Source organism: Pimephales promelas, chromosome 11 (genome assembly GCF_988280905.1).
Source record: "Pimephales promelas chromosome 11, fPimPro1.hap1.1, whole genome shotgun sequence".
Taxonomy (NCBI): Eukaryota; Metazoa; Chordata; class Actinopteri; order Cypriniformes; family Leuciscidae; genus Pimephales; species Pimephales promelas.
In genome coordinates this window covers 21,814,909-21,839,029 of record NC_142779.1, presented here as the reverse complement: position 1 = coordinate 21,839,029, position 24,121 = coordinate 21,814,909, and the positions used below count along the sequence as shown (strand labels likewise).

At 38.3% G+C, this 24,121-nt stretch overlaps 1 protein-coding gene across 1 annotated transcript in view; it reads left to right on the top strand.

Annotated features, from left to right (window-relative positions):
• The window catches only part of syne2b (spectrin repeat containing, nuclear envelope 2b), a 94,778-nt gene that overhangs the window by 13,961 nt on the left and 56,696 nt on the right, over nt 1–24,121 (top strand). Inside the window, exons 16-34 of the mRNA XM_039652072.2 lie at nt 73–407; nt 636–780; nt 953–1,153; nt 1,274–1,533; nt 3,026–3,185; nt 6,035–6,190; nt 6,665–6,805; nt 7,480–7,662; nt 7,808–7,945; nt 10,931–11,116; nt 11,307–11,411; nt 11,690–11,842; nt 11,924–12,010; nt 12,098–12,244; nt 13,840–14,013; nt 14,637–14,693; nt 14,920–15,012; nt 17,380–17,778; nt 20,716–20,889. Of these exons, the coding sequence (XP_039508006.2) occupies nt 73–407; nt 636–780; nt 953–1,153; nt 1,274–1,533; nt 3,026–3,185; nt 6,035–6,190; nt 6,665–6,805; nt 7,480–7,662; nt 7,808–7,945; nt 10,931–11,116; nt 11,307–11,411; nt 11,690–11,842; nt 11,924–12,010; nt 12,098–12,244; nt 13,840–14,013; nt 14,637–14,693; nt 14,920–15,012; nt 17,380–17,778; nt 20,716–20,889 (3,294 nt within the window). The remainder of the gene's footprint in view (nt 1–72; nt 408–635; nt 781–952; nt 1,154–1,273; nt 1,534–3,025; nt 3,186–6,034; nt 6,191–6,664; nt 6,806–7,479; nt 7,663–7,807; nt 7,946–10,930; nt 11,117–11,306; nt 11,412–11,689; nt 11,843–11,923; nt 12,011–12,097; nt 12,245–13,839; nt 14,014–14,636; nt 14,694–14,919; nt 15,013–17,379; nt 17,779–20,715; nt 20,890–24,121) is intronic.

Sequence of the window (24,121 nt, the reverse complement as noted above, 5' to 3'; positions counted from 1 at the left end):
TATAAATATAAATGTTTAGAAATATACATTTAAGCATATAGACTTCAAGGAATATGTTTGCTCTCTTTTCAGGCAAGTTTAACTAAAGCCAAAGAACTGTTAAGGAACTACACCAAGGCAGTGATTGATACCATCAGGTTCCTCCAAAGAGCTGCATTGGTCCTTCTTCCCTCAATCTGCTCTGCTAGAAGCTGCTCAGAAAGACTCAAAGACACTCAGCAGGCTTTATTGACCCTAGACACAGAGTTCCAGTCACATATTTCACAGCTCCAATCTCAAAACCCACAGCATCCCTGCTTCAATCCACAGCAAACTGAATTTCTACACATAGAGCTTTTAGGCGAGCTCTTGGTCAAGCTATCGACCCTCAAGGCCCAGGCCCAAATACATCTAGAATCTCTGAAGAGGTACATAGGAAACCTTATTGTATATAATTGTGTATAAGAACACAGAGATCAGAGTTTTTCCTCACAGTAAATTATTCATAATCACTAATGAATTTGTGAGATACTTAAGCATTTATTTTGTATATAATATGCTCACTGTGCTTATCAAATCTTATCATCTCCATTTATTCTGTCATCAATTTCTAAATGCCCCATGTGTAAAGTAACACATTTCTTGTCCATAACAAGGTGTGTTGAGTGCCAGAAACATTCTCGTAAATGCTATGAGGAGCTTTGCCAGCAAGTGAGAGACTCAGAAACATTGTTATCACAATGTGCTTCCAAAAAAAATACTTCACACAAAGACTGCAAAGACCAGCAACTGAAACTCAAGGTAAAGGCAAATAAGACCCTTTTCTGCTTAACGGCTAGCATTTGTTAGCATTAGCTCCCCATATAACCGAAAGATATGTATCATTTATCTGTTTTGCAAACGTATGCAATGAGATACATATGGTCTGGCTGTTAGGCTAGTTTATTCAAACATATTCCCTATATCTTTTTAGGCTGTAGGGGAAGAGGTTGTCATGCTTCTTGGAAAACTGGAGAATCTGAGAGAATGGTGTTCACTATATGGATGTAGAGCCAACAGGGAGGATGCAGTGAGTGCTGTCTGGGGGCAAGTGGCAAGATTGCAGCGCTGTGCCAATGATCTGCAGACACGCTCAGGACAAATGGAAGCCGAGTGGAGCTGTGTCACAAGGAGTGTAAGTGCCATGACCACAACTGATACTGAGTATTTGACCCTCTGTACATCAACATTCATGTGAAATAACAAAGAAATTAAAAAAAAAAAAAACTTGTTTTCTTTTGCTGTCATTCTACAGGTGGAGCAGGCAGCCGGTGTGTTGGAGCAGGTGGATGCAGAACTTCCAGACAGCGGCAGAAAGAATCTGACTGGTGATGAGCTGCAGGAACTGCTGCTATTCTATTCCCAGTACCAAGACAGACTGGACTGTGAACACAGAGCTCTCTCTGCATTGGAATTAAGAGCTGCAAGGTTGCTTGGTGTCCCCCCACACCTGGAACAGGCCCCACCCATTGAACTGTGCCAGAAACTTCATGCCCTGCAGGAGCGTTACCATAGGTCAGAAATCTACTTGGTTCTCAGTTGTCTTTTTTTTTTTATCATATTCTGAGATATTTTAATAATGGTTTTTTCAAAACATTAATGACTTTTTTCCTGATATTTCCATTTGTGTACTCCATGTCCCAGTGATTCATGCGTTAAAGGATTAGTTCACTTTTCAAAAAACCTTTGCTGATAATTTACTCACCCCCATGTCATCCAAGATGTCCATGTCTTTCTTTCTTCAGTCGAAAAGAAATTAAGGTTTTTAATGAAAACGTTCCAGGATTTTTCTCCATATTATGGACTTCAGTGGGAACCAGTCGGTTCAAGGTCCAAAAGAAACTTTCAGTACAAACTGCAAACTTGTTCAAAGGGCTTCAAACGATTCCAGACGATAAATAAGGGTCTTATCAAGCGAAATCAATCTTATCAATCGCTCATTTTTTTTAAAAAATAACAAAGTTTAAGTTTTATAATAGATCAAACGCTCGCCTTGCTCTGTTCTGTAAAGCTCTCCTGTTCGAACTCGTTCAACAAAATTAACAAATCTTTTTCTGAATCAATTCGTTCGTTTCTTTCGCCGAATGAACCAAATGACTCGGAAAAAGATTTGTTCATTTTGATGGACGAGTTCGAACAGGAGAGCGTTACAGAACAGAGCCGATACCGATATTTTGAAATCCGATGGCCGATTAATGCTGCCGATTTATTTTGGCCGATATTTGCTTGGTTTTTAACCTCTATTTGAAAGATAAAATGTAAAAGAAATGATAATTACTTAACATAGACAAACTTTCTCAAAAAAAACATTTTATCCTCAAAAAATGTCCTGAAACATGTATTTTTGGTTTGTTTTGTTTGTTGACGGACAAAGACAAATGGACATAACCTAATTATCACAAAAAAGGAGAAAAAAAACTTTAAATGATTTGATTTTTTATATATAAGATTTATTATATTTAATTAAATTTAACTTCTAACAATAACATATTTCACTAGTAAATTGCTGTTGAACGACAAAAACAACCACCAGATGGGAAAATTATATTTTACAAACACTTTAAATGCACCACAACGCACCATCCGTCTGTTGTTCTTCAGACAATGGCATCCCGCTGTTGGACCTTTTTGTCTACAGTGAAATACAGTCACACTTTACACTGTTTGGCCAGCATTTTAACCATGTTTAATCCAGCTACTAACTAACGGCCAGTGTTGTGCCTGAACGTGTTCAACGAACAATAGTTCATATTTATGTTTGCTGCTCACTCGGCTGGAAATGACTCTAGTGGCAGCGTGCGTCAAACACATGTTCCACGACAACACTAGGCTGCCCACAGATGCGCCTGCCTAATAATTGGCTTGATATAGCCTACTTGGATATTGGCCGATGCCGATTATGTTAAAAAATGCCAAAAATCGACCGATTAATCGGCCGACCGATTAATCGGTCTACCTCTAATGGACGTTGAATGGGAGTTTAACGTATTTCGACTATGTTCTGCAGTCTGAAGGAGCGGAGCACTCAGGGTCAGAGGGCAGTAAGAACAGAGGTGGAGGAAAGGGGACGAGTGCAGGAGCAACTGGAGGGAGTCAGAGAATGGCTGGAATCTGCCACTTCCCTCCTCTCTGTACTAGAGCACGAACCCAGCAAGAAACAGCTACAGGTTAGTCACCTGATTTTTGACTTTGATGAACTTTATCCATTTTAAATGTTTTTTTTTGTTTGTTTTGTTTTTTTACATTGCAAACTTATAATCCAATTCTTTAACTCGTGTCCAGGATAGGTTATTACAGTAAGAAAATCTATTGTTCAAGCCTGAGAATTACTAATGCTTATGAGATTTTCCATTGACACAATGTTCCATTAAATGGATTTTGTCCCTGACTGCAGCCAGCAATCTTCATTATCTCTGCTCTGAATAATACCTCTCACATGTGAAGTCCCTTTTGTGTTGGGAAGTAACTAGCATCAATGAACGACACTACTAGCTTGACTACATTTTTTCAGTAGCATGACCGCCGATCTGCTTTCAAAACATGTTGTTTTTTTTTTAATTGCAGTGAGTGTAGCAGCAGCAAAATGCCTCATTGGTCCCCAATGATTCCTTTTTTTTGTTGTTGCGTAGATTCATTTTTTTTGTTGTTGCGTAGATTCAATTGTTGCGTAGATTCAGTGTTACCCCAGACTAAACTCAATGACATACTGGAAAAGCAAAACAAATGCACATACAAAAGTGCAGATGAACTACACATGAATAAACCTGAATGGACACTGACTGACAGACATGAATGCCATAATGTAGTTTGTGTCTGGGCAGCAGAGATACTGTACTTATGGCATACAGTGTTGTTTAGTCATAACAGGTTTTTATTGCTAAGTATTGGTTGTTCCAACCAGTCTGTTTCGAGTGACACGCAATTTGTAGAAATGGAAATCAAGAAATCGTCAAAATATCCTGTTGTTTGCAGCTTAACACAACTGTTGCTGGTTAAGACAAAGATTTTCGCTTTATCGCTTCATGTCTAGTCAGAACTCTGTGTGAAAGAGACTGTTTTTTTGTGCTGAATAGGCTGTTCCATCCAATCAGTTCAAACACACACACACTCTAAAAGATTCAAAGACTTTTAAACAGTTATTCTCTTTCACTGCTGTAGACACTGTTGTTTTCTCTCTCTCATTATTACCACACACAGATGAGAGGGCTAGTGTGTTAGTGTTCTGGTTAAATAGCTGAGTCATGTCCAACATTCCCACACAATCTCTCTTTTCACTGTTTCAGATACACACACTCTCCTTCTCTCTTTTTCTCAAGCACACACTTTTGATTCAGATTTTCCCACACTCACACACACCTGTAAGTGGATACTCACAGGTTTCATCCCAAAGCCAATAATGCACTCTCGCTCTTACTCACACAATCGATCTTTCAGTTCAGTTTGCTCAAATGTGTCCCATATGATATTGAAAAAATGCTAAAGCAATAAAGGAACAGAATGTGTAGGAATGACCATAAAACCATGAAGAAATTAAGTCCTAGTAGCCGCCATATAGAATGATCTGAATGGATAATCTCTCTCTCTTTCTCTCTAAAGCGTGGTTCTTTCTGACTCTAAATCCCTCTGGGTTTTTGGTAATTTTGAGATCTTGTTTATGCAGCTTTTCTTCCCATCTTAAATGACTCATTATAATATAAATAGGGGTTAGAAGCTTTATCTCACTAACTGGAGCCGGAGAGGTGAATAGGGTTGAGAGCGAGAGAGCTTTTTTGAGTGAATTGTCCTGGTTCTGTTATCTTAAAGCTTGAGGGACAAAGAGCATCATCAGTGACTGGGTCAACCAGCGAGACTAGTGCTAAAGAGTGGTACTGGTACTGATATGCATAAACCGAATATCGCATTGTGCATCGTTTTCATGTGCTTTACGCTGATCCTATAAATTTACAGTAAGTGTTTTCTTCGTTATATTAGTTGGGGATGGGGGTTGCTATTTAGTATCCAGAAGTAGAAATTTATTTTAGTCTGCTAAATGTTTGCTAATACTTATTACTGTGTACAACAACAAAAAAAATGGAAGGGAAAATATACATATTTTAATAGTTTATAATATGTTTTCAATTTCCTAATTAATAATTAGTTTGATATTTTTGTTTGACAAAAGTAAAATAAGGAGTACAGTAACTGTCCTGATAACATGACATTCTCTTTTAAAAAAATAGTTTGAATGAAAATATGCATATTTTTAAATATAGTAAATTAGTCTGATGTAAAAGCATGATGCCATTTTGTTGTCACAAGGACAAGAACATACATTTTACAATATGACAAGGTTAGTTCAGGTAGTCTAAAATAACTTTTCTAAGAACTTGGCAGTGACCTATAAAACTTCTACTAATATATTTTTATTTTTATATCATAATGAATATAATTACATTCTCACCAAAGGACAACCTTAAAGGGATACTCCACTTTTTTTGGAAATAGGCTCATTTTACCACTCCCGGTTGAGTTTTACCGTTTTTGAATCCATTGAGCCGCTTTTCTGATATTTAGAATAATATCAGTAACCAGACAGTTTCTGGTCTCATTGACTTCCATAGTATATTTTTTTCCTACTATGGAAGTCAATTAGACCAGAAACTGTCTGGTTACTGATATTCTTCTAAATATCAGAAAATCGGCTAAATGGATTCGAAAACGGTAAAACTCAACTGTTTAACTCCGAGGGAGTGGTAAAATGAGCCTATTTCCAAAAAAAAAGTGGATTATCCCTTTAAGTTTCGGATGTTTTATAGGCACTTTGCCGAGTCAGTTGTGCCCTCAGTGAATGCTTGTGTTGTGTTTGCTTTTTTCCATTCTTGTTTACGCTGAGCTCTGCTTTGGAAAAAACTCTTGTACCGAGAAGTATTTTTTTAAACGAAATGGATTAAATGGAAAAAATGATTTGTGCTGTACATAGATGTGCTCATTACTAATGTAACCTAATTGATGAGTAATGTTCCTTTTTTCTCAACAGGAGGTTCACTCACAGCTATGTACCCAAAAGGCCGTTCTGCAGCGTATTTCAGAAAGCTTGAAAATGATGTACTCTGACAAAAACACATCGATTCCAGAAGAGATAGAGGGACTACTACAGGAAGTCTCGCAGTCATTACAGGAAATGGAGGAGCAGGTTTGATGCATTCCTAACTTCTCCACCTGCCCAGATAAAAAAAAATAGATCAAAATAGACCTGCTATTTTTTGGGTTGAGAACTCTTCCTTTATGTATGAGAGAAACATTTTCTTAATTTATTATAAAATATTCTTGTTCAAAATGTACTGAAATCATATAACTAAATGTGCTTCACACACACCCTGTAAACATCACACTTGCTGCAGTTTCATCTCATCTTTAATGAATTAAGCGAGGAGAACATGTCACTAGATCCCTGCATCAGAGACACATAATCTGCACACATTCACAGGTGTAAGAAGTGTCGCATCATCCATATACACAATCAAACACACACGCACATACTTCATTTACTAGAGTTTTTGTGTCATAGACAAAAAAAGTGAATATAGTACATTTGTTTGTTTCAATTGACATTTGTTTTTTGTTTTTTTGGTCATTTCAATGTCCATTCCATCTATCTCGATCACAGGTGAAGACAGCCGTGGAGAAAAGTGGCCCACTTCATAGACTGGGTGCTAAAATCTCAGAGATTAAAGCAGGTCTGGGATCAGTTCAGAGCTGGTTAGAGCAGAAGAGCCAGAATTTCAATGAAGCTGAGAGCACACAAAAGGTCAGAAATGGGTTTAGTCTTCTTAGTCCAAAACCTATTTCACAAATTTTGTATTGTAAGCAAATATTCATATTAGAGCCCATGTGACAGATTAAAGAGTTGCAGTTTCGATGCTGGGCCTGTCCTAGACAGTAACAGTGTGTCGGCCCACATCTGGTACACGTGGATTCCACAAGACCCAGATATGGGCCGGATCTGGGCCGACACTATGTTGATTTCTGGGGGGTTTGTATTGGTGCATGCTGAGGTCATTAGCATTTACAAAGATGCACTATAAACCAATTTATGAACAATCTTTTTGAAATGTTGAAGAAATACACAGTAGTGAAGTACTTTACACATAGTTTGGAAAAGTATATTTTTCAAAAGCAGATTATGCACACCACGAATAACAAATTTTCAATTTTATTAAAGATTTATTAAATTGATTCAAGGAAATACACAATATAATATCCCATACATCACTTTATTTTTCTATACTGTACTGATATGTTATAGAAACCTTGTCAGTCTGAAAGCTCAAAACGCACCTGCATTTGCTTATGGCCTATTGGTGCAAGTTCTGTGAAACTGTGTTTAAAATGTTTTTAATTATTTCTTTACTGTGAAGAAACAGATTAAATGACCTATGGAAGATTTAAAATGTGTTTTTTTTCTATGTTGTTCCCTCACAGAGAGTCTGGGACGAGCTGGATAATTTACACACTCGTTTGACGGCAGTTGAGGTGGAGCTTCAGGACGTGAGTGAAATGCATCCGGACGAGACCCGTCTGATTCTGGACAACCTGGCCAACACTCAGCAGACCCACACACGCCTCACCAAACAGGCTGAACAGAGAACCACCTTCCTCAGCAAGGTCACCTGAATAGACTGAATAGAAATTAAAGGAGCATTTATCCTAAAAGATTAGCAAAGAAGTTGAACATAATAGATTGAGATTCAAGGAAAACACATTCTATCATGTTACCTAAAAGTGTGTTATCTACACGGTCTCTGTGTAGGTCCGTGACTGGCTGCAGGAGCATGAGGAGATGGTGAAGGGGTCACAGAGCTGGATCTCCGAGGCTCAGTCCTGGCTTACGACACCCTGCACATACACCACTGCCAGATGCCTCGACAGTCATGTGAACGCACTGCAGGTATTATTCTCAGAAACATCATTATCATTTAGCTGACAGTTACTTATGACAGGAAAAGTCTTCCTTGAAGAAATCTGCATAATCCCATTGTAGGATTTAAACCTACACGTTGTTAGTTACCAGGATTTTATTGTCATTCCAAAAACATGGTACATGATCTGGAACGAAATTAGTACTGAGGTCCGATTGAAACCATCTCAAGTAAATAAAAGATTAGCAACTAATGAATAAATAAAAAAAGTACAAATAAACAATTGTACCCAAACATATATACACTAAAACTTGAAAAATTTGCAGCATAGCAATACAAGTGCAACATAACTCACGACAAAAAGTTCAGTTTATCAGTTCTGGTATTTGGCAGGAGTTTAAAGGAGTAGTTCACTTAAAGGGTTAGTTCACCCAAAAATGAAAATTAAGTCATTAATTACTCACCCCCATGCTGTACCAACCCCGTAAGACCTTCGTTCATCTTCGGAACACAAATAAAGATATTTTTGATTAAATTTGAGAGCTGTATAACTACCACATTGGCTCCTAAGGGACTGCCTCTTGACGGCCCAGAAAGTCAATGAAGAAAATGTTTAAATATCCCAAGTGACTACCGTGGCTCAACTATATGTTTATCAAGCGACGCGAATACTTTTTGTGCGAAAAAACAAACAAAAATAACGAGTTTATTCGACTATTTCTTTTCTTCCTTGTAGGCCAGAAACGAGATTTGCTTAGATTTCCACGACGCATGCGCGAGAATTGCGATCTGAAGTAGTGTAAGCAGATAGCAATTCTCGCGCATGCGTCGTGGAAATCTAAGCAAATCTCGTTTCTGGCCTACAAGGAAGAAAAGAAATAGTCGAATAAACTCGTTATTTTTGTTTGTTTTTTCGCACAAAAAGTATTCGCGTCGCTTGATAAACATATAGTTGAGCCACGGTAGTCACTTGGGATATTTAAACATTTTCTTCATTGACTTTCTGGGCCGTCAAGAGGCAGTCCCTTAGGAGCCAATGTGGTAGTTATACAGCTCTCAAATTTAATCAAAAATATCTTCATTTGTGTTCCGAAGACGAACGAATGTCTTACGGGGTTGGTACAGCATGGGGGTGAGTAATTAATGACTTAATTTTCATTTTTGGGTGAACTAACCCTTTAAAAAAAAAAAAAAAAACTTTTGCTGATAATTTACTCACCCCCTTGTCATCCAAGATGTCCATGTCTTTCTTTCTTCAGTCGAGAAGAAATTAAGGTTTTTAATGAAAACATTCCAGGATTTTTCTCCATATAATGGACTTCAATGGGAACCAAACGTTTCAATGTCCAAATGACAGTTTCAGTGCAAACTGTTCAAAGGGCTTTAAACGACACCAGACGATGAATAAAGGTCTTATCAAGCGAAACGATCGCTCATTTAAAAAAAAAGTTTAAATTTTATAAGCACAACTGCTCGCCTTGCTCTGTTCTGTGACGCGCGTTCGTGACTCTCCTGTTCGAACTCGTTTATCAAAATGAACGAATCTTTTTCCGAGTCAACTCGTTCGTTTTGTTCGCTGAATGAACCAAATGACACGAAAAAAGATTCGTTCATTTTGATAAACGAGTTCAAACAGGAGAGTCACGAACGCGAATCACAGAACAGAGCAAGGCGACCATTTGAGCTTATAAAACTTAAACTTTGTTATTTATTAATTAAATGAGCGATCGTTTCGCTAGATAAGACCCTTATTCATCATCTGGTGTCGTTTAAAACCCTTTGAAGCTGCACTGAAACTTGTCATTTGGACATTGAACCATTTGGTTCCCATTGAAGTCCATTATATGGAGAAAATCCTGGAACGTTTTCATCAAAAACCTTCATTTCTTTTCGACTGAAGAAATAAAGACATGGACATCTTGGATGACATGGGGTGAGTAAATTATCAGCAAAAGTTTTTTTTTAAAAGTGAACTACTCCTTTAATAGTCCAACAGCTTCTGGAAGGTTCCCATACTACACATGTAACACATGAGGTGAGAATGCTCTCCATCACACTCTTATAAAAAGTTTTCAGGACTGTAGTTCCCAGGCCAGCCTGTTTAAGGGGCCATTCACATATCGCGCCTAAAAACGCGTAGAAAACGCTAGGCGCACGCGTTCTCCTTTTTCCAAAGAAGCGCTAGGGCGGTTGCACTCCGGAGGCGTCTGTCGTTGCTAAGCAACCATCAGCTGCGCTCTCCATTACATGAAGGAAATTTCAGCAATGGATTTCCACCACCGAACAACCCTTGCTGTAACTCTGTTACAAGATTTATTTACTCAGAAAAGTAAAAAAACGCCGCAGTGTTTGGGTGCACCCCATACTACAAAAACGCAAGAACCATGGGGAATTTCACCAGCTGATTCAGGAACTCCGCCTGAACAATGGGAGGTTCAAAGCCTATTCCAGAGTGGACAAGGACCAGTTTGATTATATTTTAAGAAGAGGTAACAAAAATGGCGAGGAAGCTGATTGGTTGGTTCGTGTCACGTGACCTACGCTGCGCTTGCGGCATTCTGAAAAGTTGAGATGTTTTTATCTCGATGCGGCGCGGACGCGCCTGGAAAAAACGAGCGCGTCGCACCGCGACCGCGTCGCTTCCATTATGAGCGCGCATACCGCGCGCCTACATTTGAAATAACGAACTTGAGCGCGCAAAAGACGCGATATGTGAACCGGCCCTAAGCCTCCTCAGAAAGTACAGCCATTGGTTAGCCTTTTTTACCAGGCTGCTGCAGTTGGTTTTCCATGTGAGGTTGTCGTTTATATATACCCCCAGATATTTAAAGCTGAAGACGACTTCCACCTCCACTCCCGCAATGCAGAGGGGGAGTCGTTTCTGAAGTCCACAATCATTTCCTTACTTTTTTTCATATTGATGCAGAGGTTGTTGTCCCTGCACCTTTAGGCCTTTAGTTTTTAGTTTATATTGTATTATTTTCATGTCTAATAATAATGTGTGTGTGTTTCAGATGGTTCTGGATGATTCTGCTCAGATGAGACGGGCTCTACAGGGTTTCAGCAGTGTGCTGACTGAGATGGGAAGTGTGTTTGATGTCAGTCCATTAGAGGAGCAGCTCTCAAATGCTGATCGACGTGTGGCAGACATGCAGCACAGCCTTCTGGGACCCCTCTCTCAGCTGGAGCATGCAGCAGCAGTGAGCACACAGACTTTTAAATATAATTTGAAATTGAATTACTTAATGTATTCATAACTTTCCAAATGAGGATGTCTCTTTTAAGGATAATTTTGTCCCCAAAATAAAGCTTATTGTGTAAAAAAAATGCACAGCTTTGGAAAGGTGATTCTCATGAAACATTTGTTTTTGTTCGTGGTGTGTTTTTAAGGAAGTGGATGCCATTGAGACAGAGGTGAAGGTCATGGAGAAAGATATAGCCAAAATTAAATCTACTCTGACTACCAAAGAAGACATCAGCCAAGAAAATCTTAAGGTAAAATAATTGTATACTTAAACATTTGACCAGTTGTAACCTATGGTGCGCTGTAAAAGACACTGTTTTGTTTATTAAAAGCACAAAGCAGGACAGAATTGTGCGGCATATATTTGCCTCCGTCATTCTTACCACGTATGCAAGACTCGGAAAAACCCCAAACATGGGTCTTACAGTAACATACACCCAGACCATTACACACGGTCAGTGGGGTGATGTTATTATGTAGTTTCTTTCAAACACCTGATTCCTGTGGGTGTTTTTGTGTGTATTTGCAGGCAACAGAAGACAGGATTGACCTAATGAAAAGGACAGTAGCTGAGATCCAGAACTGTAAGGATGGTCTGTGTCTTCCTGACAAAGCTGAAAACACACTCCTAGTGTTCAAAAGAGCAGAACTACTACAGAAACAGCTGCTGGAACTAGAGCAGGTAGAGCACATATACACGAACACACACACAGGCGCAAACACAGTTCATTCAGTGCTCAGTGTTGTGTTCATCTCCTCTCAGCTGGCCCTAGAATACACAGTTGAGGTTCAGGATATTCTTGCCCCGCCCCTAAGTGTTCCGCCCACTATCACTGAGGAAGAGACACAGGTTAGACAAAATATTATGTTCAAATCTAATGCTCCAAATGCAAAGATTATATATTATAATATATATGCGATATGTGTGGGTGTGCAGGAGAGTGGTCATATTCAGATTGTGCATGTTGAGGAGGATGTGTTGAGAAAATCAGGAGCAACGCTGATGACCGTGGCGCAATCCACACCGGAGCAGAGACTCACCTGGATCTCTGAGAAGAGCATCCATATTCCCACAGAAACACAGGTATGAGGGAACACATTGAATGAACACATCTTTTTGAAATCGCTCAGGAAGTTGTAGGTCATCCGGGAACTTTTCGCCTACTGTTTTATGAATAAACTGAATTCGGACATACTACTCATTTCTCATACTGTTTTTAGTGTTATATAGTTGAAAGTGTGCAATTTTAAGTCCGAAAGATATGCAGGTGTCATAATTAATCAATAAAGTAGGTAACACTTTATTTTGATAGTCCACTTTAGACATTCAACTAACTATAAGTAACTTTGCCGCTACATGTCAACTAACTATCATTAGAGTATTAGTAAACTGTCAGCTTAATATCTGCTAACGCTTTATTTTGTTGGTCCCCCAACAGATATTCTACTGACTATAAGTAGCTTAGCAACTACAAGTCAACTTTGACATGTAGTTTAAAAGTTACTTATAGTTAGTAGAACGTCTATCAAGTGACTATCGAAATAAAGTGTAACCATAAAGTATTATTACTAAATACAGTCATGGATAAAATGCTTTGTTTACCAGAACATGCAGAGATTATTATTGCTTTTATAAAACCGTTTACAAAAATATAATGGACACAAAATCGTCAACCAGAAATTAGCATATATATTTTATATAACTTATATTAAAGTCCCCCTGTAGCCAATAATTATGTTCCTTAAAACTAATTTTTGATCACCAAATGACATTTTTTCCTTGAAAAAAAATTAGTCATGTATTAAAGGGGTCATTTGATGCAAAATTCACAATTGGTGTTTGCATATAAATGTGTCTTTGCAGTGTGTGGACACAACCACCATACAATACAAAAAAATACATTCACTCCTTTTTTTATCCTCAAAAAGTCTTCCCAAAAAGGGTTACTTCACCCTTAAAAATTAAAATGATGTCATTTATGACTCACCCTCATTCATCGTTGGAACACAGTTTAAGATATTTAGTCCAAGTCCAAGAGCTTTCTGTCTCTCCATTAAAAATATATGTACGGTATACTGTCCTTGTCCAGAAAGGAAATAAAAAACATCAACTGATGTAGACATGGTGTAACACTCAAAATATCTTTTTTAATTTAATGTTCATTTCCAAATTTACCTGGCAATATTTCAGATAAAAAGTAAAACTCAGACCTTGAGTATGCTTTTAAAGAGGACAGCATCTGTCCATTATGGTTCATATTCTCAAACAAGTACTAAAATGCAGAGCTTTTAATGTTGTCAAATGCAAGAGCTTGAGTTCTAATGGCTTCTCATACTTGACGTTATTAACCCAAAATTATTTTCAATTATTTCCCAAGTTAGCATAATTTCTTGATAAGTTTTTCCATATTTCACTGTTCTACTTTGTTCTTGGTTAGCAGTTCATTATATTTTTTACAATGTGAAGCTGTAAACACTGGGTTAATGTTCTTATTTTCACATTTGTTAAGGTTAATAACATCAAGTGCAGCACATGACCTGTTTTAATAACTGTCTGTCTATCTGCAAAATCATCTCCATCACCCCAGTTAATGTGTCTTTTGTGGCTGCTGCTGTGCATGTGTGTGTGTGTGTGTGTGTGTGTGTGTGTGTGTGTGTGTGTGTGATGCGATGGGACAGGAGTCTGATGAAGAGGAGGAGCTCTTTGAAGACGTAGAAGAGGGTGAAGATGATGCTGATTCTGATGAAAGCAAAGAACAATGTGAAGTTCCCATAGAAAATGAGGACGACGAGGCAAGACGAAGGTCGCCCGCCTCTCTGAATTCTGAGGCTTACTTCTGCCTGACCACGGAGGTAACGCAGAGGAATCAGAGACTTCATCCCTCGACAACTTTTTTCCCATTCCATCAAAACTGTTTCCTGGTTATTTCATCTTCTAAAAGTTCCATCTTCTAAAAGTACATTTATCGTCACCCTTGCCTTGTCATCTTCACCAAGTCCTTGTTTCTTCCACTTCCAGATTCTCCTTTATCACATTTCAGTTTTGTTCTTCCTTTCAATTTAGTTTGAAGTTCAATATAAAAATTATTTTGATTCTATTCTTCTGCTGCACTACTTGACTGAATGAAGATGTGCATGTTATCCCTCGTCCTCTAGGGGGCAGTAGGACTTCATCATTCTTTCACCGAGTGTGTATTTATTAATCTTTCCGAATCAGATGCTCCCTTCATTTGCACATGTAACACATTATGAATCATTTTGAACATTATCAAAATCTTATTTATATTTCTATAAAAAGATTTATGTGGAGATTAAGCTAATCTGTATTAGAAAAAAGTAACAATTAATTGATCTTTGATAAACCATGAATTGTGTATGATAGGCACAGCATATTATGCTGCTGTACTGAACTTTATTACTGATTTGGGTTCCTAATTGTGTGGTTGACATTAAAGAATGTGCTTTGTTTTGTACAGGACGATGTTTCTTCTACAGAACAGGTTTTGGAGCAAGCAGAAGCAACAGACTCTAAGGTAACGCTAGACCCTCTCTTAATTTGATCTCAACGCGTGTATGTGTGGTACATTCAGAGCAATAACCCGTCAAATCAATGCCACTGTGTTGTGTATGTGTCAAATTTTTGATCTTTAAAAGTTAAGAAAAGGGGTCACTCTCCAAAACTATTTTGTAGTCTTTTGGAAAGTTCAGACCGTGGCCAGATTTAAAAATATGTAACCTCTTGTTTTCCTGCATTTGCAGGTAGAAGTAGATCCATCTGTGGCCTCGGGAACAGGTGTGTCTTTATCTGAAGCGGACGCCACAGAGGAAAGCCAGTCTCTCCCTGCGGACATGGTAACCAATACCTCCTCTGTTACAGAGATCTCCACATCCCCTTCCAGAGGCCTGCAGAGGTGTTTGGTCTCCTAGTTGTAGAACCTCCATGTCTCTTCTAACTGCACCTCTAGAACCCCTAGATGTAGATGTTTCTAGTGCTAGAACTCTCTTTCAGTGCATTTACATGGCAGATGTGTAAAAATAAGGACTTCCGAGGATAGAATATCTTCAAATAGTCCAGAACTGAGAATAATTAAGCTAAATGGTTTTATAGAAATCAAACAAAACAATGTATAAAAGGACTTAAAGCAACTTCCTGTGGATTTTGTCCCAAACTTTTATGATGTCGTCTAATTTTGTCAGGACATTCTAATACCAAAGAGCGTTTTGAACTTTTGTCTTTTTCTATAATATCAATGTTTACATGTCACGCTGTGTCTGCACTGGACGCGTGCGGTGTGGCCCAATAAAACCAGATCTCATTATAATCAACTACACTATAAAGGTGCTGTCCCATTTACCGTTACTCAACTAAATTTTGCTGGTAAATTAAATACCACAAAATACTATGTATTTTACTGCTTTCCTGTCTCTTTGGAAAGCAATTATTTAGTCTATTTTATTGAAGTGTAGTGTTATGTTTGAGTGGGCACTGCAAGAATGAGGGCAGAGAAATGAGCAGATATTTCTGTGGTCCATTGGCGATTTTTATTTTTTTTTTTTAATTTTTTTTTGCTACAGATGTTACAAAAGCCTGCCCACACAGATGTCACTGCCAAACTAGGAGGCTTGCTATTGGTTGTCAAAGTTCACCAAATCTGAGCCTGATGTAAAATTTGTGTTGGGAAATTTTCACCATCAGAGGTTATTCTTCATTGCGCCGATTCCAATTGAAATTTCGCCCACAAAATTTTTGTGGTAAAAGAGTAGTTCACTTTTAAAAAAATTTTGCTGATAATTTACTCACCCCCATGTCATCCAAGATGTCCATGTCTTTCTGTCTTCAGTCAAAAAGAAATGAAGGTTTTTGATGAAAACATTCCAGGATTTTTCTCCATATAATGGACTTCAATGGGAACCAAACGGTTCAAGGTCCAAAAGACAGTTTCAGTGCAAACTGCAAACTGTTCAAAGGACTTTAAACGATTCTAGATGATGGGTAAGGGTCTCCTGTTCGAACTCGTTCATCAAAGTGAACAAATCTTTTTCCAAGTCAATTTGTTAATTTCGTTCGTTGAATGAACCAAATGACACGAAAAAAAGATTTGTTCATTTTGATAAACGAGTTCGAACAGTAGAGTCACAAATGCGCATCACAGAGCAAGGCAACCATTTGAGCTTATAAAGGTTAAACTTTTTTTTTTAAATGAGCGATCGTTTCGCTTGATAAGACCCTTATTCATCGTCTGGAATCGTTTAAAGCCCTTTGAACAGTTTGCACTGAAACTGTCTTTTGAACCTTGAACCGTTTGGTTACCAGTAAAGTGCATTATATGGAGAAAAATCCTGTTTTCATCAAAAACCTTAGTTTATTTTCGACTGAAGAAAGAATGACACGGACATATTGGATGACATGGGGGTGAGTAAATTACCAGCAAAAGTTTTTTTTAAAGTGAACAACTCCTTTAACGCTTCATAACCACTATTTTTGATATGCTGCACAGTTACTCCAGCCAGTTTCTATCAGTTTCTAAAATTATTTTATTTACAAATATCATTTTACAGTACCAGTCAAAAAAAATTTTTTTCATTACCTTTTTTCCACATTTTAGTGAATGTGTATTTTATTCATTGCATGTTACTGTATCTTGTCCTTAATTTTTAACTACTAAATACAATGCTATGAAGTCAAAAAGATCCTAATATCTTTTATGGCATGTTGTTGGTGTTTTGTTTTTGTTTTGTATAGCAGTGTGGGTTTTTTTTTATTTTTTTTTTCCTTCCAAATGTAAGATAAGATGGCTACTGTGAAAAGATTGTTTGAAACAAGTGTATGATTGAGTGAAACAAGTGTATGTGAACATTTAAAAATAGCTAGCCAATGACTCCTCACTCTGCACAGCTGTCTAAGTGCATGTGTATTAAGAATAATATATTGTCTTTCTTGAGTGATTGTTGTTTACATGACACATTCTCTAAAATTATGTTTTTTTTTCCTGCTCAAGGAGCAGGATATGGTATATGTTATTTATGTTTAGTATTTATCTTTTTGTGCCATGTAAAAGCACTGACTCTTATACACACCTGTGCTTATTCTCGGGATTTCTCCCTCTAATACGTCTTCCTGTGTGATCACTGTCATGCTTCTTTAAAGTCTGAAAAAAAGAATAAATTCCAACAAAAAATTCACTCTCGCTCGCCTCTCTCTTTCTCTGTCTGTGTCAGGAGCAGGGTGCATGGAGGGGGGAACAGACGCCACACACCAGTGACACACACACACTCATGACCCTCCCAGAAAACACACACAAACATCCAGAGTCACAAGCCCCTCCCACAGAAACAGAAGACACGTTGACCTCACCTAATGTCATGACCTCTAGTGAAGAGGTGGGCGGGGCCTTAGAAAAACTTGTAGGATTCTCAGAAATGCATTCCACATCCAGTCAACAGACCCATTTAGATGAGATCCCATATGTTCTTACAAATACACCATCAGCCAAAACACACACTCCATCAGATGGAGACCATAGGTCAGACAGCAGAAGCAAACACGACACACACACACCGATCACAGTCAAACCCCACCTGGAGAAGACAGAGCCGTTGGCTGCAAGCACATCTTTGGTAAGCACAGATGCTGATGGCGAATCTCCCCCCACTGACTTACACTTGACACAGACCTTGTGTTCATCAACTCACTCACCGCTTGACTTCAAATGGTGTGTGCTGCATTTTATCTGCATATTTCTCTTTGCTCACACAAGGAGAAAATACTCATTTATTTAACTTATTTAAATAACTATTTTCATTTATTATTTAACTAAAATAGCTAATTCAATGCTATTCTTGCAGTCTCAAATGTCAAGGATTGGATTCAGTGACAGGAATTTACCTTTGCAACTAGGTGATTCCTTCAAAAAATAATATTTTTCCATTAATTGTTGATTATTAATAATTAACACCTCAACGCATTATTTATTAATATTTTGTATTACTACTATTTCTGTGTGTAAAACATTAACTGCAGAAAGTAAGGAATCCACCCATACGCATAAAAAATATTTCCCATTTTTTCAGTTAAGATCCACTTGTGTTTTTTTTATTTTTATCAAAAAGTCATAATTTAGTTTCTTTATGATCATTTTCCCTTCTCTCTCTTCCCCTTAGAACTGAAAAGACATTTTTTTTGCCTTCTAGACATCTATGTAAATGCCCTCTTTGCAGTTTTGTAGTCGAGACCACCTCACTCGAGTCCGAGTCGATACCGAGACCAGAGAGAGTCGAGTCCGAGTCAAGACCGAGTCCCTAGAGAGTCGAGTCCTAGTCGATACCGAAACCAGAGACAGTCGAGTCCGAGTCAAGACCGAGTCCATAGAGAGTCGAGTCCGAGTCGAGTCCAAGACCAGAGATGGTCGAGTCCGAGTCGATACCGAAACCAGAGAGAGTCGAGTCCGAGTCAAGACCGAGTCCATAGAGAGTCGAGTCCGAGTCGAGTCCAAGACCAGAGATGGTCGAGTCCGAGTCGATACCGAAACCAGAGAGAGTCGAGTCCGAGTCGAGACCGAGTCCATAGAGAGTCGAGTCCGAGTCGATACCGAAACCAGAGAGAGTCGAGTCCGAGTCAAGACCGAGTCCATAGAGAGTCGAGTCCGAGTCGATACCGAAACCAGAGAGAGTCGAGTCCGAGTCAAGACCGAGTCCATAGAGAGTCGAGTCCGAGTCGATACCGAAACCAGAGAGAGTCGAGTCCGAGTCAAGACCGAGTCCATAGAGAGTCGAGTCCGAGTCGAGTCCAAGACCAGAGATGGTCGAGTCCGAGTCGATACCGAAACCAGAGAGAGTCGAGTCCGAGTCAAGACCGAGTCCATAGAGAGTCGAGTCCGAGTCGATACCGAAACCAGAGAGAGTCGAGTCCGAGTCAAGACCGAGTCCATAGAGAGTCGAGTCCGAGTCGAGTCCAAGACCAGAGATGGTCGAGTCCGAGTCGAGACCGAGACCAGTGAGGGTTGATTACCTAATTTACTTTTATTTACTTAGAGAAATCCTTTTTTTTTTTTTACTGAATTTACTTAGAGTTTAAAAAATATGATCAGTTTAGGGTAAAAAGGCCACATAGTAGGTGGTGTTAAAAGTAATTTTATTACAATTTATCATGCGCAGTTGCGCACTAGAAAATCACCAATCACTGGGTGTGTCAATCAATTTAAAGAAATATTTTATTAACATACATTAATAATCATGAAAACTATTTTGAATTGAACTCGAGTGGACTCGGGAATAAGTCAGAGTCCTAAAAAAAAAAATGTTCGAATACGAGTCAATTCCGAGTCCGAATGCACACGAGTCCATGACAAGACCAAGACCATTAAAATATGGTCTCGAGACCGAGTCCGAGACGAGTCCGAGTCTCGAGTACTACAACACTGCCTCTTTGCATATGAAATGAACTAAAGTTAAAAAAAAATGTCATTATTAGATTTTTTACTGCAGGAAATCTTCTTTCTCAATAGCTCACAATTTCTAAACACAGAATAGCCGTTGTTAAGTAGGCTAAGAGTTTAGTCTGTCCACAAAAAATTGTATAATTACAAAATAAGCATTGCAACTTTTTTGTGGACTGGGAAACTTTTTTGTTTTGTTATGAAAATACATTTTTTTTAATGTAGTATATGACCCATAACCATGAAAGACATTGAGGGGGACACGTTCCCCCCAATATTCAGAATAGCAGTCTACCAATATAAGTTTTTCTGTGGTTGATTCTTGAATTTTACATTACATTTACATTGCATTACATTACATTACATTTACATTGCATTACATTTACATTGCCCCCTACTCCTGAATATGCTATATTTCTGATTTGAAAGAAAACAGTATATTCAATGAATTGCAGTGATATCAATATTTTAAACAAGATATTCTGTGACCCCTGAGAGAGACAAACGCAGTTTTTTTCTCCAAAGTTAGAAAGAAATGAAAGAAATACTAGTGTAATGGAAGAGTATAAAGGATGAAAAATAATCTAGGTCAACTGAGTCAGTACAAGGCAAAAGTATAGTTCCTCCTTTATATGTGTGTGAGTGTGTTCTGTCACACAAGCTGCCCTCGAAAGTGACGACATTCCAGGAAGTAGTTGTAGCCGCAGGTGGGTGGAGTAAACAAGGGACAGACAGACCGAGAGAGAGAGAAGCCACCTGACAAATGAAAGCTGAGACAGTTTACTAAGAGAAAAGCTGCACCGGGGGCAGAGAAACACAAACAAAAGGGTTAAACCAGTGTGAGACAGAAACTGAGAGAGAAAGAAAGCAGAGTGTGTGAGAGTGTGAAAGTTTGAGTCAGTGGAGACACCCGGTGTGTGACAGTTTGTGTACTGTGAACTTAGTGTTTCTCCTGCAGTCAGCCAGAGCAGGTGTGCTCTCTCTCTCTCTCTCTCTCTCTCTCTCTCTCTCTCTCTCTCTCTCTCTCTCTCTCTCTCTCTCTCTCTCTCTCTCTCTCAGTACACCTGTCTTTACCTTTACTCTTTGGTCTCTGAGCTGCTGCTGTTGTATGATTGTCCAGGCGGACTCTGCTGGATGTCTGTCCGGTGACGGGCTGCTCCATGCCTGTCGTGAGAGGACAGAACAGCTGGAGGAGTGTTTGGAGAGAGCACAGGTCAGCCTGGAGGGGTCGAGATGGCAAGCTCGGGATGCAGACATGCAGCACAGCATTGAGCAACAACTTCACACCTGCCAGGTAATGTCACACACATGCCTTTCATATCTGATTTATCTCTGCACATGACTAATATATGCAAATAAATAGTCAAATATATTTTATATATAATTCATTTATTTAGTAATTCTGTTATTTGCACTTTGTAGTATTTTTGGATTTTTTGGATTTGTACACTGCCCAACCCCCCAAAAAATTACGCTGTTTGTATTTAAATAGGCAAATGCTTAAAATTCTATTGGGTCATTTTTGCAGTGTGATTATTATGTTTCTAGCATGCTGTATGTTTGGCAACAGTTCTTTAAAGGGATACTCCACTTTTTTTGGAAATAGGCTCATTTTACCACTTCCCCAGAGTTAAACAGTCGAGTTTTACCGTTTTCGAATGTATTCAGCCGATTTTTTGATATTTAGAAGAATATCAGTAACCAGACAGTTTCTGGTGTCATTGACTTCCATAGTATATTTTTTTTCCTACTATGGAAATCAATGAGACCAGAAACTGTCTGGTTACTGATATTCTTCTAAATATCAGATAATCGGCTGAATGGATTCAAAAACGGTAAAACTCAACTGTTTAACTCTGGGGGAGTGGTAAAATGAGCCTATTTCCAAAAAAAAAAAAAAAGTGGAGTATCACTTTAAATCCTAATTGATGGAGTGTGTAGCTTTTCATTTCTTAAAGCAGCACTTTGCAAGATTTCCGTTTTTGTCAAACTGTGACCCCTAAAGTCGCTGTGGAGTACTTGCACTGTCGTAAATAGCACTCACGCAGAGATGTCTCTGCACTCACGGCCTGATCCCCTCCCCCTGTATACCGGTACCTGTCCAGTAGGATGGAAGCTGTAACGACTGGAAATAAGGCGTGGCCCCTTTAAGAGCTGCGCCCTGTTGAACTGTCAGCAGTCTGTACTGTATGCGCCTCGAACACCACATGTATACGGCGCCAGGTTATTTCTGTTTGATGCTCATTTAATAGCAGATCTTTCTTGACATAAAGCAATTCGTTACATCGCGAGACCTGCTAGCTCATTTCAACCCGAAAATAGTCATATAACCATTGCAATAACTCTGAAGCTATTCAGTTAAGGTAAAAAAAAAAACTGCATAGAGCTGCTTTAAACAATATAGGAAGACACATCATGGCAATATTCCAGGATGACAATGTCAACAAACATTTTCACACATGAATTGGCAACAAAAATCGATGCACCTCTTGATGGAAATACATGTTGCGTACATTTTTGTTTAAGTAAAATAAGTTTAAGTTTGTATTGACAAAGCAAGAGTCAAGCACTCTGTAAAGTCTCTTCCAGCACATCCCAAAGACTTTCAGTTAAGGTGCCGATTCTTGTGTGAAAATGATTCTCCATGCTCCCTCCCAACTATTCTTTCACACTTTGAGTCCGATGAATCTTGGCTTTGTCATCCTGGAATTTGGCCATGATGTGTTGGCAAACATATAACATGCTAGAAACATAATAATTACACCAATAATGATCCACTCATAGACTCTAAAGCATTTGCCTACTTAAATCCAAAAAGCGATTTTTTTTTTTTTTTTTTTTGGACGGGCAGTGTCCACACACACACACACACACACACACACACATACGTATATATCCTCTTCCTTATGTTGTTGTGAAATGCTGAGTCGACAGAAGAGGAAGTGAGATTTGTCACATTATAAATGTTGATATATTTGCATGTAAAGTTGTTTCTGGACATGCCATGAGCATTACATTTCTAGAGAAATTTGACTGTATCTTCTTCTAAAGTTTCTGTTCATTTTGTTTTAACTTGAACTTTTAACTCATTTTCTTTATGACTTTCTCTTTCATTTTCTTGTCTTTTACTGCAGTGTTTTACAGCTGTAAACTCTTTTACTACTCCGAGATCAAAGTGTTATCCGATGACCCAATGATAAACATAAAAACTGTAGATTTTCAAATGTCAAAATGTATTTTTTTGGTTTAAATTTGGTTAGACTGAAAGTTGAATGTTTGTTTTGAATAATAGTTGCTGTGCACAGAAATACTGACTGGCAGAATTACAATCAGGAATAGATTGGATTGGATTAGATTAGATGACTTCAGTTACTATGGTAACAAAATAAAAAAATATATATTTTATTATCTTATTTGCTAATGGATAGTTTACTTTGCTTTTATCACAGTGCTGAATCACTGAAGTAATCTTCTGATATCTGTGTTTGTTTCTTTGGAAATCTAAATGTACAGCAAGTCAGTACATTGATAGTGGCTCAATGAACCAAAAAATAGGAGCCTGTTATGTACCTTTGGGGTGGAGTGAAAACATATCAATGCCTGCTTATTTCTTTCCTTTCTCTATCTCTCGACCTATTTTATTCTCTTTTAAACACACATGTACATGTTATACACATGACATGCATGAGCATGTCTGTGCTTTTTACTTCAGAAGCATCAGTGTGTCAATGCGTCATGAATTTTGACTTCTCTTTTCTTAAGGAATCTCTCTATGCGGATACTTCAGTTATTGAGTGTTTACTTTCACTCAGATTAAAGTGAGATAGACAGAGATAGCTGGCGATAAATCTGTCTTATCAGTAAAGTTATCTTAGAAGTACTGTATATTTCTCATATATTTCCTGTTCAAATGAAATCGCCTGTCTGATCTTTTTCGGTGTCTTAGAGCCCAAAAGGAATATGGATGTTTGTGCTCTTCTGATTTGTTGAACTTTGCATCTCTTTAATGCAGTTAGAGCTGATATTAGTGATGAGGTTTGCTTTAAAACTAGGTGTGGTCATGCTAGACTTTGACCATGCAAATTTACTTTGTATACCACAATGAAAATGGGCAACAGGATATGATGTGCATCATTTATTCTGTATATTTAGAAAGTGACGTCACTTTAAAGTGGTTTAGCCAGATATACAGTACCCTTCACGCCCTTGTGTGTGTGTGAGAGCGTGCGTGTGAATGAATGAGTGCATGTGAGAGTGTGTGTAACCTGACTCCTTCATCAAAGATTCAGAGCTTCAGCTGAGCTCTAGCAAACTGACCTGAAAAGATGTTTTAACTACCACTCAAACACACCAAAAAACAAACAAAAAAAAAAAAAAAAAATCAACCAGCCTTTGGGTCATTTGTATACATTTGGTTCTGGTGAAGACAGTGTTAAAGGGATAATTCACCCAAAAATTGAAATTCTGTCATCATTTGCTCACCTGGTTTGAAACCATTAAGTTTCTTACACAAAAAATATATATAT